The sequence below is a fragment of the Salvelinus fontinalis genome, chromosome 40 (assembly GCF_029448725.1).
Source record: "Salvelinus fontinalis isolate EN_2023a chromosome 40, ASM2944872v1, whole genome shotgun sequence".
In the NCBI taxonomy this organism is placed as follows: Eukaryota; Metazoa; Chordata; class Actinopteri; order Salmoniformes; family Salmonidae; genus Salvelinus; species Salvelinus fontinalis.
In genome coordinates, this window is record NC_074704.1 from 29375961 (window position 1) to 29390394 (window position 14434).

The window sequence follows — 14434 nt, forward strand, 5'->3', positions numbered from 1 at the left end:
CTACAAAGGAATTAGGATGCAATTTGGGACACAAACCTATTCTGTGTATTACTGTGTTGACAGATCCCAGGTCTGACAGTAAAATGACACCAATATGTTGTCTGTATCATGTCTGGTTTACAGATCCCAGGTCTGACAGAATAATGACAAGATGTTGACTGTATCATGTCTGGTTTACAGATCCCAGGTCTGACAGAATAATGACAAGATGATGTCTGTATCATGTCTGGTTTACAGATCCCAGGTCTGACAGTATAATGACACCAAGATGTTGTCTGTATCATGTCTGGTTTACAGATCCCAGGTCTGACAGTATAATGACACCAATATGATGTCTGTATCATGTCTGGTTTACAGATCCCAGGTCTGACAGTATAATGACAAGATGTTGACTGTATCATGTCTGGTTTACAGATCCCAGGTCTGACAGTATAATGACACCAACATGATGTCTGTATCATGTCTGGTTTACAGATCCCAGGTCTGACAGTATAATGACAAGATGTTGACTGTATCATGTCTGGTTTACAGATCCCAGGTCTGACAGTATAATGACACCAACATGTTGTCTGTATCATGTCTGGTTTACAGATCCCAGGTCTGACAGTATAATGACACCAACATGTTGTCTGTATCATGTCTGGTTTACAGATCCCAGGTCTGACAGTATAATGACACCAACATGTTGTCTGTATCATGTCTGGTTTACAGATCCCAGGTCTGACAGTATAATGACACCAACATGATGTCTGTATCATGTCTGGTTTACAGATCCCAGGTCTGACAGTATAATGACACCAACATGTTGTCTGTATCATGTCTGGTTTACAGATCCCAGGTCTGACAGTATAATGACACCAACATGTTGTCTGTATCATGTCTGGTTTACAGATCCCAGGTCTGACAGTATAATGACAAGATGTTGACTGTATCATGTCTGGTTTACAGATCCCAGGTCTGACAGTATAATGACACCAACATGTTGTCTGTATCATGTCTGGTTTACAGATCCCAGGTCTGACAGTATAATGACAAGATGTTGACTGTATCATGTCTGGTTTACAGATCCCAGGTCTGACAGTATAATGACACCAACATGATGTCTGTATCATGTCTGGTTTACAGATCCCAGGTCTGACAGTATAATGACAAGATGTTGACTGTATCATGTCTGGTTTACAGATCCCAGGTCTGACAGTATAATGACAAGATGTTGACTGTATCATGTCTGGTTTACAGATCCCAGTCCTGACAGTATAATGACACCAAGATCTTGTCTGTATCATGTCTGGTTTACAGATCCCAGGTCTGACAGTATAATGACACCAATATGTTGTCTGTATCATGTCTGGTTTATAGATCCCAGGTCTGACAGTTTAAAACCTGTTGAGGATGGGGGCGCTGTTGAGACTATTTATGCTAATTGTGTAATTTTTGAAACGGCTTCCCACAAAATCCTTGATCGTACAATATGCATATTATTATTATTATTGGATAGAAAACAGTCTATAGTTTCTATAGGAGTTGAAATGTTGTCTCTAAGTGGAACAGAGCCCATTCTACAGCAATTTCCCTGACATGGAGTCAGATTTCAGAAATGTTGGCCACTGTTCTGGAGTCAGTTAAAAGGGCACTGTTATTGCTATGACTATACGGACACTGCTTACGTCTTCCCCTGGATGCCTTTACGTGATGACGATTTCAATGGGGTCGATTGCGCGTTCACAGGCACTACAAATGAAAAAACCCTGAGGCTAGTCATTCTTTTGGAGCTGCGTCATGCGCCTAGAGGACACCGGCCCGCACCTGTTCCAAGCATTAGTGGAGGGAGTAATATTACTCGGGTCATGTTTCTACTCGTTATGGGAGTTAAAAACATCATAAGGTAGTTAATTTAAAGCGTTTTATAGCAATTTATATCCGTTTAGTGCGATTTTGGGACATTTATTTCTTTAACGCTGTGAATAGCTGGGCACGCTTTCAGTTCATCCCGAACGCAGTTGGCATTTCCACATGGCAAGAGGACAGCTTTCCACCAAAAGACGATTACTCCCAAGAAAGGATCCTTTGCCCAAGATACTGATGGAAGAACAGCTCAAAGTAGGACATTTTTATTATGATAAATCGTGTTTCTGTCGAAACATTTTAGTGGCTTAGGACGCCATGTTTTTTGACGTTGCTTCGCTTGGCGCAAACTGTATTGAAAAGTAAGGATAAATTAAAAAATGTAATTCCGCAATTGTATTAAGAATTAAATTGTCTATCAATCCCTGTCCACCCTATATTTTTTAGTCACGTTTATGAGTATTTATGTATAAGAGTAGATCACTGTCTAAGTGGCGCAAGGACATTTTCTGACCAGCTGAGCTACATTTCACATTGTCTAACCATGATTTTGGTGGCTAAATATAAACATTTTCGATCAAACTCTATATGGATTGTGTAATATGATGTTACAGGAGTGTCATCTGAAGAATTCTGAGAAGGTTAGTGAAAAAATTAATATATTTTTGGCGATGTTGACGTTATCGCCCACTTTGGCTAGAATCAATGCTGGGCTGCTATGTGCTATGTGCTATGCTAATATAACGATTTATTGTGTTTTCGCTGTAAGACACTTAGAAAATCTGAAATATTGTCTGTATTCACAGGATCTGTGTCTTTCGATTCGTGTATGCTGTGTATTTTTACGAAATGTTTGATGATTAGTAAGTAGGTAAACACGTTGCTCAATGTAGTTTTTCTAGTCCATTTGTGACGGTGGGTGCAATTGTAACCTATGCCATCTACCTGAAATATGCACTTTTTTCTAACAAAACCTATCCCATACCATAAATATGTTATCAGACTGTCATCTGATGAGTTTTTTTGTTGGTTAGGGGCTATAAATATCTTAGTTTAGCCGAATTGGTGATGGCTACTGGTGTTGGTGGACAAATAAAAGATGGTGGATTATGCTAATGTGTTTTTAGGTAATAGATGTACATCTTTACATATTGTGTCTTCCCTGTAAAACATTTTAAAAATCGGACATGTTGACTGGATTCACAAGATCTGTGTCTTTCATTAGCTGTATTGGACTTTAATGTGTGAAAGTTAAATATTTAAAAAAAATATTTTATTTGAATTTCGCGGCACTGGTTTTTCAATAGGGGGGGGGGGGGGGGGGGGTGTGCCGCTAGCGGCACACTCATCCTAGACAGGTTTTAAGCAAAGGACAAAAACTAGGGCTGTGTTCCAAATGGTTCCCTTTTACCAGTTAGCCCTGTTTAAAAACAGTGCACTCTATAGGGAATAGGGTGCCATTTTAGGACACAACCCTTACTTGGTTTAATGGATTCCAGCGGGACGTGGATCTCTGCTAAGGATTCTGGGAGATTGAAACTCTCTGATTTCACTGGAGATCCTGACTCTGTCATTGGCTGACTCCGTGTGTTTGATGGTGATCCTGACATCACAATTGGACGATTCTGAAGGAACGCCCTGATAGGAAGAAGAAAAGATTGAATCGTCAAGGTATCTCGTTCTCTCGCTCTCTTTCTCAATCAATCCATCCACCCCTCACCAGTCAGTCCCATTTGACGAGCCGCTGCCGCCACCCCGGGCCACCAGTGGGTGGTCTCTTCCTCCACACCCCCACGTGGTCAGGGAATGGTCTCTCCCTGTGTTCTCCTCTCCTCCTCTCAACTGAAATAAAGGGGGGGGGGGGGGGGGGGGGGGGTTGGAGAACAGACATCTGTGTTGAAGAGGAACAAATCAGTGTAAATATGATCTGGTGTTGTTGTGACCCCATGGGCCCTGGTCCAAAGTAGTGCACTATGTAGGGAATAGGGAGCCATTTAGGGCGCACAACCAGAGGTAACTGGTACCTGGAGTAGATCCTGGTAGTACGTGCTGCTCTGGCTTTGAGACGATGCTGGTTTATCCAGCCCTGAATAAAGAACACATGTATACCTGTTAACATTAGACACAGAACCACATCATGGACCCGTCAACACAAACACTACTACAGTCCAGATACAGGAAGTGAATACTGTTTCCTAACACATCTGGATCATGAACACATCACAGCAGAAACATCCACATGAAAAGGTGGGGGGGGGGGGGGGGGCGTTCTAAAGAAACAGAACCTGTACGAACCTGTCACGTCCAGATCGATTAGAGATAGGAGAGTACTGTTGAGCCGTTGACGGGAGAGAGGAGAGGAGGGAGGAGGGGTGCCAAGCCGAGGCTGCGGGGTAGAGGAGGAGGAGGACAGGAAGGAGGAGACGTGGTGGGGAGGTGAGACGGAGGAAGACATGTCTTTAGAAGGTGGTCTACGTGTCTGTGGAGAGTCCAGGGCGGACAGGTCTATTAGATGGTAACTCTTTATCTCTCTGGGGCTGCTGGGACCTGGGGATGGAGACTATATGAAAACACAACCACTGAGATTCACACTGAAACAACACGTCCTCTATGAAGTCACACAGAACACTAGAACAGAACACAGAACACACAGAAGGTACTCTGTCCTAGGGATAGAGACAACACTCCACTGACATGACAACTCAGAGACATTCAGACTGAAACACCACTACAACACTACACAGAACATAGAACACACACAAGGTTCTCTGCCAAATTGAAAACCTTGGAGGGGGGAGGAACAAACACAAGACAACACACACTGTTGGTAGACCTTGACAGACAAAACCACAATGTATGAGTGGTGTAGAGAGGAGCCAGACAGATGTACCATTGTTTATGGAGCTCTCTCCTCCTCCTCCTCCTCTCATCCTGTTGCTCTCTCTCCCCCCCATCAGATCTTTATACATGTTGACCACCAGGGTCAGCTCATCATTGGCCCGCAGGATCTGAGCTGGAATGGAAGGAACACAACACGAAAGACAAGAATGAATAGACGACGAAAGAAAAGAATGAACAGAACACGAAAGACAATAAAGAACACAACACGAAAGACAAGAATGAATAGACAACGAAAGACAATAAATAGGGCAGCAGATAACCCAGCTAGCAGTTAGAGCATTGGGTCAGTAACCAGTAGGTAGAGCATTGGGTCAGTAACCAGCAGGTAGCCTAGCTAGCAGGTAGAGCATTGGGTCAGTAACCAGCAGGTAACCTAGCTAGCAGTTAGAGCATTGGGTCAGTAACCAGTAGGTAGAGCATTGGGTCAGTAACCAGTAGGTAGAGCATTGGGTCAGTAACCAGCAGGTAGTCTAGCTAGCAGGTAGAGCATTGGGTCAGTAACCAGCAGGTAACCTAGCTAGCAGTTAGAGCATTGGGTCAGTAACCAGTAGGTAGAGCATTGAGTCAGTAACCAGTAGGTAGTCTAGCTAGCAGTTAGAGCATTGGGTCAGTAACCAGCAGGTAGTCTAGCTAGCAGTTAGAGCATTGGGTCAGTAACAAGTAGGTAGAGCATTGGGTCAGTCACCAGCAGGTAGCCTAGCTAGCAGTTAGAGCATTGGGTCAGTAACCAGTAGGTAGAGCATTGGGTCAGGAACCAGCAGGTAGCCTAGCTAGCAGTTAGAGCATTGGGTCAGTAACCTAGCTAGCAGTTAGAGCATTGGGTCAGTAACCAGCAGGTAGCCTAGCTAGCAGTTAGAGCATTGGGTCAGTAACCTAGCTAGCAGTTAGAGCATTGGGTCAGTAACCTAGCTAGCAGTTAGAGCATTGGGTCAGTAACCTAGCTAGCAGGTAGAGCATTGGGTCAGTAACCAGCAGGTAGTCTAGCTAGCAGTTAGAGCATTGGGTCAGTAACCAGTAGGTAGAACATTGGGTCAGTAACCAGCAGGTAGCCTAGCTAGCAGTTAGAGCATTGGGTCAGTAACCAGCAGGTAAACTAGCTAGCAGTTAGAGCATTGGGTCAGTAACCAGTAGGTAGAGCATTGGGTCAGTAACCAGCAGGTAACCTAGCTAGCAGTTAGAGCATTGGGTCAGTAACCAGTAGGTAACCTAGCTAGTAGGTAGAGCATTGGGTCAGTAACCAGCAGGTAACCTAGCTAGCAGTTAGAGCATTGGGTCAGTAACCAGTAGGTAACCTAGCTAGCAGTGTAGGAGTAAGTGACATATGTAGGTAGATATCACACTATTAAACAATAGATAGGTAAATAGTATAAGAAGGCAGATGTGAGTGTGTTTGCCATTCTGGTAAATACAGGAAACCGAAGATTGGCAGATGGTGTGGTGGTAGCGAACCACATGTTGACATAGATCATGAGACCGTGGTAATGGAAAACTACTGGGGGACGTTCTGACCCTCTGACCCTTGTAGATTCTCCATTATGCTGTCAGACAGATAGGCGCTTAAAGAAATTGGACACTAGACACACAGTCTGCTGATTCTTTAAAGAGATACACATGTCAGAGAAATATGTGTTTAGGGCACTTAGACCCACTAGAAATATAGTCTACTCATTCCACTAGAAAAGCATACATACCAGAGAAATATGCCTGAGATGGCTGGACACTAATGAACAAGAAACACATAGTCTGCTGATTCCATTTGAGTGAAACTGACCAGACACATAGACGCCTATAAGCAATTGGATGCCCTAGAGAGGGGGGGGGGGCACAAAGAGTGCATTGATTTAGTGGTAAAGGGAGGGTCCGGCCACCATTATAAACTGATTGAAGGCAGATGGTGGGGAATGACGTCATAGGGGACGGACAATACTATGTGGGTATAAATATAAAGGACTGGACTTCTGAGGGGGGGGTTCCGCGGTGTGGGTTCCGCGGGGTGTGTTCCGCGGGGACATTCCAGATGGCTGTACAATTGTAATAAAGAGCATGATTGAATTTACAAGTTCTGATAAAGCGTTATATTTCTGAGATGATTTTCCACGACATATTTTGGCGAGCTTGCCAGGAGCTGATAGGGACTGGGACGTTCTTGGCTGATGATGGGTTCTTTGGACAATCTAACAAACAAGGGTGGCCGCCCAACTAGACGGTAAGCAAGTTCTTACAATGGTTGAAATGTTTGTGTAAGATTGCTTCAGAGATACTGTCTCAGCGAGAGGAGCGCCACGTAAGTCTCTCTTTCAAATTTCCTAAAATGAAACCAGTAAATACAAAAGAACTTTTAAATTCAATGAATTTGCATGTATGTGTAATTTGGGGAATTGTATTAAATATAAATGCATGTGCATGTATAGAGAATGAGTGAATAGGTGCTGTGAACTTTGCTTGTGTTAGATGTAGAGTGGGCATGCATGCGCTCGCTCAGATCAGACCGTTCGAATGTGTAGCTTAAATGATGCGGTTGTTTGCGCATCTGGCTGAGATGGCTGGCTATAATGTGGGACAGCCCATACGGTAAAAACAGATAATGTAGGTATAAAATCCTGTGATACCTCTTCAATAAAATTAGTAGAAGGAATGCTTGGACAGGTTACTTATGAATAACGGCTCTAAAGATAACAGAGAACTGCATGAATAAGTAGTTAGAAAGCCACGATACCGCTCGTTAAAAAAGGAACATTTTTAAAGAGGTCTGATTGGGTGGATATTTAGTAAATAAATACTTCATGGATACCGCCTCAGAACGGGGGACTGTACGGATGAATATTTAGAAGGCAGGAAAAACGTTAGCCCGATTGTGCGGCGTTCAACTGCAAAAGTAGCTTATAAATATTAGGTTGTAGGAAAACGTTAGCCCGATTGTGCGGCGTTCAACTGCAAAAGTAGCTTATAAATATTAGGTTGTAGGAAAACGTTAGCCCGATTGTGCGGCGTTCAACTGCAAAAGTAGCTTATAAATATTAGGTTGTAGAAAAAACGTTTGCCCGATTGTGCGGCGTTCAACTGCAAAAGTAGTTAATACGGTCGAAACATAAATCAGTAGTTAAATAAATATTTCATGGTTAACGCTCTGAAAGGAGGACTGTACGGATGAATATTTAGGACGTTTGCCCGATTGTGCGGCGTTCAAATGCAAAAGAAATCCTGCGAATAAAAAACCGCTCTGTCTAGCTAACAGGGTTTTGTAATTCAGTAGGTCACGCCACAATACTAATCAAATAAAATAAGAAAATATCAGTATTGGGGGTTGGGTAGGATATGAAGACAAGCTGATCCGATTAGACAGTAGTCTCTCGTCATATCGTAGAAATCCTATTAGCCTAGGCTTATGTTGAACAAAGGGATTAAGTCAATAAAGAAAGAACTGAGTTGTTTTGAGGTAAAAACAAAAGGATGAATGATAATGTTGTAAGAAATGAGTAGATCTGTGTAGAGATAGAACATTAGAAAGAAAGGACAGGTTGGGTTGTGTGTGTGTGTCTGTGGTAGGAAGAGGCATGCGCAAGCCTCTCTGATAGTTAACTGAGTGTAATTTGAGAAGGAGAGTGCAGTTAACTGCTATTAGGCAGATGGAATGAAATTAAGGAACATCGAAGTAAAATAAGTTATAATCAAGGATAAAAACACTGATGTGATAAAGTAATAAGCGACCATAGTAGAATACTAAAAAAGGTGTTAAAATAAATAACCATAAAGATAATAAAAGAGGATTAAACCAAATAGTGTGTAACAAGACAGAAAGTAGAATCGTCGATAAATTGAAATTGTACTATAAAGTTAAAAACGAATCTAGGTTAGTTAAGATAAATAGTGATAAATAGTGAAATTCAGGACAGATTAAGGATTCACGAACGGTGTAACAAAGGAAGAGGAAAAAACAGGCCGTCGATCACTCTGTACCCACAGAGACTGCGGTCTAAAAATAGCCTGAAGGACAGAGACCAAAATATGAGAGGTTTGTTTCACTAAAACCGTGAATCGGGAATTAAACAGTAAAATGGGATAAAAGACAATGAAATAATAAGAATATAGATAAGAGGTAAGAAAGTATAGACAAAATAAATTTAATAAAGGTAAAAGTAAGACGTTAGATAGAGATCTTAACGGAGCGGGCAGTGGACTGGTGTGACTCAGTTGGTAGAGCATGGTGCTTGCAACACCAGGGTTGAGGGTTAAATTCCCATGGGGGACCAGGATGAATATGTATGAACTTTCCAATTTGTAAGTCGCTCTGGATAAGAGCATTTGCTAAATGACTTAAATGTAATGTAAATGTAATCATAAAATTGATTAGAATTATAAAATGAATAAATAATAATATCTGTAATGGGAAAAACACAGTGATATTTGAAGTATTGTACTAGAATAAGACATTAAGTCATCTGTAGTATTCAGAAATAATGTCTGTACTATATAGAGCGTGGTTTGGGAAGAGAAATTAAGTGATGTGACAAATGCATTTTTAATTGGAAAGGGGATTCGCTCTACCTTGGAAAAATAGTAAATAAAAGGTGTATAATACATGGGAGTATTTAGGAAAAATACAATAATTAGTGGCATGACAACAAAATGACTGTTTCCATAGAATAGGGAGAGAAGGACACTATTACCTGATGAACAGGATAAATAGGACAAGGGAATTAAACAGTCACATGGGACCAAAATGTGAAGCTCGATTTGCAGGCGTTCTGATGTCAACATTCTATCATCAGAAAATACATTGCGATGGGGTTGTGTGTGTGGTTCCTCTAATCCTCGCAGACGTGCGGGTGATTGGCAGAACTATTGACAAGATCTAAGAACCAATAAGAAAATAGCTCTCTGTTCTGGATATAGGTATATCGGGTATGAGAAAAATTAGTGTAATGTGACATTAGAACTTAGTGCGGTAGAAGGAAATGCCGCTATACAAGAGTTTATATCCTTGTCAAAATAACAGACAACTAATTGGTTTGAGGTTAGTGAGAATGGAATTTTTACTTGGCGGTGTGTAGTCTCTGAGGGAACAATGAGTGTTTCATAGAGATTGCAGTTTATATGTGGTCAAGAAGAAGTATTAGATCACGTTTGACTTGACATCTAGTAGAGTAACGACGGAATTTTAATTGTTAGACATTCTATACCACAATTCTCTGGAACTGTTAAAGACGCTTTAGAATAAAATCTATGGATAAGTAAAATTATTGGTTTGCTGACTAAAAGGTAACGTTGTGAATATTAACGATATGTACACTTTCTTTTCCAGAAAGAATAAGGGGAAAAAAAAAAAAAGGGGGTTTCAATCTTCTCTGGTCAACAATGTCATTGGAGACTAATTAACTGCTTTCCACAGTAATTAAAGTCAGCCGCTTTAAAAATAAAAATATCTGGATAAGGCTAAAACATGGAGTTCTGGATGAGTGAGTCCAGTTCGTTTGCTATTATTAGCTTATGGTTCACTAGTGAGTACACCATGTACTGGGAATGAATATGCATTAGTAGATATATTGGAAGGGTTTTTTCCAATTCAGTTTCAAATTGGGTATGCAAAAGGATGAACATGTTTTTGAAAAATGTATTTAAGTTGCTCCTAAAGAAAGGGGGAGTGGAAACATATTAATGGTGTCAAAATGCCCTGAATCCTAGGAATTTCCTGTGAAAGACTGATCACCTTTTACTAGAAATTGTTGGAACAGGTGGGATTTACTTATAAAATGTTTAAGACACCAGACTCTATTCAAACTGTATAATTACTTTGAAAATCTATTATGTCTCTGGGAAAATTATGAAGAGTTGTACCCTTAAATTGAATAATTTATTCGAATAGGTTTATTTTAATTTTAATTTTTGATATAACATGGGTTCATGGGTAAAACTATCAGTTCCTTGGGGTTATGGTCTTTGGGGAAATACACAAATGTGTTTTGTTCATTATGCATATAAAAAGTGTTGAAAGTTATTCCAACGGGTTTATTGGAGTGTGGGTTTGTGAGGGTTTTTGTTGATAAATACATCATTTGTAATTCATCTGAGAGAACACTGGTGGAATAAGGGAGTTATCATAAGAAGGTGACGTCAGAATGCTTTAAGGCATGGGAGAGAATATCACCACAAGTGGGTGTGGAGATCAAACCCACCCTAACCGACTGAACAGTGAGGGACAACTGTGTCTGATGACCTGTGAACTGTATCTAAAAAAGACATGCTGAAATGACATTATATTTGTTGGGAGAATAATGACTTAAAGTTATTGGGGTACTGATTTTTTATTATCAGGCCATTCATGAGAGAAACTGAGACAAAAGGGCTATTGGAAAATAGATAATACTGGTATTTAAAGTGTTTAGTATAAATGTTCATTATTAAAGGGATGTTGTGTATTGAATAGATAAGGTCAAATTTGAGTTAAAGTAAACACTAAGGACTGTTATCCTGAATATTGGGTTGGAAAATGTATTTAAGAAATAACTGTTTAGTTATTTAGATATAGAACTTTTTAAATTTAATAGGCCTAGGGAAGCTCTGGAAACTAATCCTGAGACAAGGTGGTTGACAACTTACAGAATATTAGATTAAAGGTTTTTTATTTTTTGTTTTATAATGTCATTGGAATTGGAATGATAAAATCTAATGTTTAATTGAATAAAAAGATAGTATGTTGTGCGATGATACCCAAGAATGAAGAAGAAAGAGACCAATAATAACATGGGCATAGAATGAAACAGATGGACGTTTTTCTCCAGGTTTAATTACATTACGAATAGTGGAAATTTATTGCAAATGTGTAATTATTATAAAAAAAATTATTATTTTTTTTTTTTTTTCTCTTTTTCTCGTTTGGTCAATTTATTTTTGTTTTGAGGAACATAAGGTTGTGTATATGTTCCTGAGGAGGGACTGATTGATATAAATGATATATAAATTGACTTAAGGATGTATTAAACAATGGCTGCTATGGGTTAGGGGACTCATAAATGAAGGTAATGGTAGTGAAGGGGTGTTATTTGTAGAAACTATGTATAATAATAGAGATAATTCACAGAAAAGGAAAGACAGCTGACTGTGTAAAATATAGGGAAAATTCTAAAGTAAATAGAACAATTCACATATCTAAAGATATGGTAAAAAGAATAAGTGGTGGCATTTTGAACACTAGAGCAAAAGTTTAAGAAACTTATGACTTAGTTTTGTGAGGATTGGATATTCTTCCAACTGGAAGACACTTGACTGAGTACATGTTATTTTACAGCAGTTGCCGTAGGGACCATCATTTAACTATCATTATGAATATTTCTGTGGCAGGAGGCCAGGTATTTGAGGCAGAATGGTTACATAGGGCTGTTATTAAAAATTAAGATTTAGTGATCTTGCTAATGTTGTCAGGAAATAACCCATGTGTAAGTGTGTATGTCCTCAGGAAAAAACAGCCAGAAATGGAAGGGCTTGGGCTGCATTCTGGAGACTGAGTGTACATCAAGATACACCAGGCTGGTGGTATACTTCTTACAACACTACAGTGGTAAAGATCTTCATGTCTCTCTTTGGTGGGTGCATAAGTCTCACGAGAAGTAAGGTCCAGCTGAATAATGGGTGAGCTTGAAAACACCATGACAGAGGATGTGGAATCAGAGAGAGAGAGACTAGATTCCACTATAGACATACTGGGTTGAGTTTGGAGGCTACTTGTTTTATTTATAATACATCATGGGAAAGAGAATGGATGATAGGATATTATACTCTAAACAAACATGTTAAATGGATTGATATGAAAGCATATACAGTATTGAATTAATTCAAGAAGAGAGAATGTTAATTGTAGGTTATGCACATGATTATCAGTTGAAATGGAGTAGATGGGAAACTAAGTAAAAATGACATGATTTGGGAACACCTCTCAGAACCTGGGGCCGAAAGGGGAAGACTGGGTGGAAGCATGAGGAAGCTTTTTAGGGCTTTTATTTTTGTGGAGTCCAGCAGAAAAGTATCCTGGAGGCATAGAGTCAGGTAAAGAGAGAGTGGGAATTGTCATGGTCTCAGATTTCAGTTTGCATGAATATATTTATGCATAACACATAACATTGTCAATGCTGTTATGTTTTGTCTGTTGTTTTCCAAGTCTTATGTTTAGGAAACCAGAAGGAGAGGGGTTCGCCAGCTTCAGCTGGAATGTCTGTTTGTTGTGTGATGAGTGATGGAAGTAAGAGGATGTATGGTGCAATCATAGAACAGAGGCCATAAGTCTCTAAGTATGAATGCTTCACAGAAAGTAGGCAGAAACCTGAACCAGGATGAGAGGTTCTGCGTCTAATGATCCAAGGGGACCAGAAGGACCTCTCCCAGTGATACCAGGAGATCTAGTCCACGTTGGAGGGATCCGGAGGAAGTGGGATCAACCGAGGAGAGATGGACCCTATGAGGTGGCCAAAGCAACAAGAACGGCCGTCCAAGTGAAAAGAAGCCAGACGTGGTACCATCTGAACCACTGCAGATGAGTCCCAACAGAGAGAAGGATACAACCACATAGAGATGAGGACACAGAGGATGCTGATTCACCAGGAGGGAGCCTGGAGGGAGCAGGAGCAGCGGAAACGATTGAGACGCCAGGGAGGAGCCAAGAAAACAGCAAATCAAGTGAAAGCCAAAATATGACACGTGCACCGACTAATGCACCCAGAAGAGGAGGAGAGGCCTCACAAGGAACAGAATAAGAACGTTTCTTCCCTAAAATTGAAACTCTTCCAGATGGAAGTTAAGTCCGGCCTGAGGAGGGAGCCTCAGGTGAAGAAAGAGGAGGAAAAGTCCCGCAAGCTGAAGAAAATGGGGATTACCCTACAATTGACTTTTAAACTTTTGAATGGCCTCCTTTACAGACAATTGATGTTAGAACAACAAAAGAATAATGACATTGACATAACAGAAGTAACAGTGAATGCTAGTATAGAAACAACAGACTAATGCACAATCAAGATGTATTGTGGGAGCAGGAAGAGAAGAATGGAATCAGCCGAACAATCCAAAAAGACTGACAAGGTTTGAATCTCTGTTCCACCTCAATTTATAACAGAAGTAGGAGAACTGAAGTTTATCTCAATCATAAGGATCAAACCCTTATCGGAGATTGCACTCTGTGGATGGACATATCACCAAACAAAGGGACAAGTCGTTTGGGATCCGAAAGGATGTGACCTGACATTAATCAAAGAAAAAGACGAGAGGGTGCTCATCATGAATCAGATTGAACCAGTTGAAGGTGAAGAATTAATAGTTGAAATAACAAGAACAACAGTGACCGAAGGGAGTAGCACCACTGTCATTAAGGTTGATTCTACCCCTGCACATGAACAGGAAGAACCTGTGACAACAACAAGGGTGGCGGCTGCTGTGACGACCACAGTAGCTATCACTAGATGACATCGACTGCCCTTACCAAGCAGACCACCGTGCCACAAAGCAACCTGAGACATCAGAGTCAGGAGAGTTTTTTACTGACATTTGGAACTTTCTGATAAACTCTAATGATCTACCTCAAGATAAGAACATTGAAAAAGCAACAGAATTAGATATATCAGAATCAGAACCACTCAAGGACACTACATGAGAAGAAGTAGTGAAGAAGGAGTGATACGAATGGGCTAAGTATATGGCAAACAGA

At 40.5% G+C, this 14434-nt stretch overlaps 1 protein-coding gene across 1 annotated transcript in view; it reads right to left on the minus strand.

Annotated features, from left to right (window-relative positions):
- Window positions 1-14434, minus strand: part of LOC129839701 (ADP-ribosylation factor-binding protein GGA3-like) — a 44525-nt gene that overhangs the window by 2866 nt on the left and 27225 nt on the right. Inside the window, exons 10-14 of the mRNA XM_055907277.1 lie at window positions 4736-4858; window positions 4141-4392; window positions 3870-3931; window positions 3566-3687; window positions 3326-3483 (exon numbers count right to left, since the gene is read on the minus strand). Coding sequence (XP_055763252.1) covers window positions 3326-3483; window positions 3566-3687; window positions 3870-3931; window positions 4141-4392; window positions 4736-4858 — 717 coding nt within the window. The remainder of the gene's footprint in view (window positions 1-3325; window positions 3484-3565; window positions 3688-3869; window positions 3932-4140; window positions 4393-4735; window positions 4859-14434) is intronic.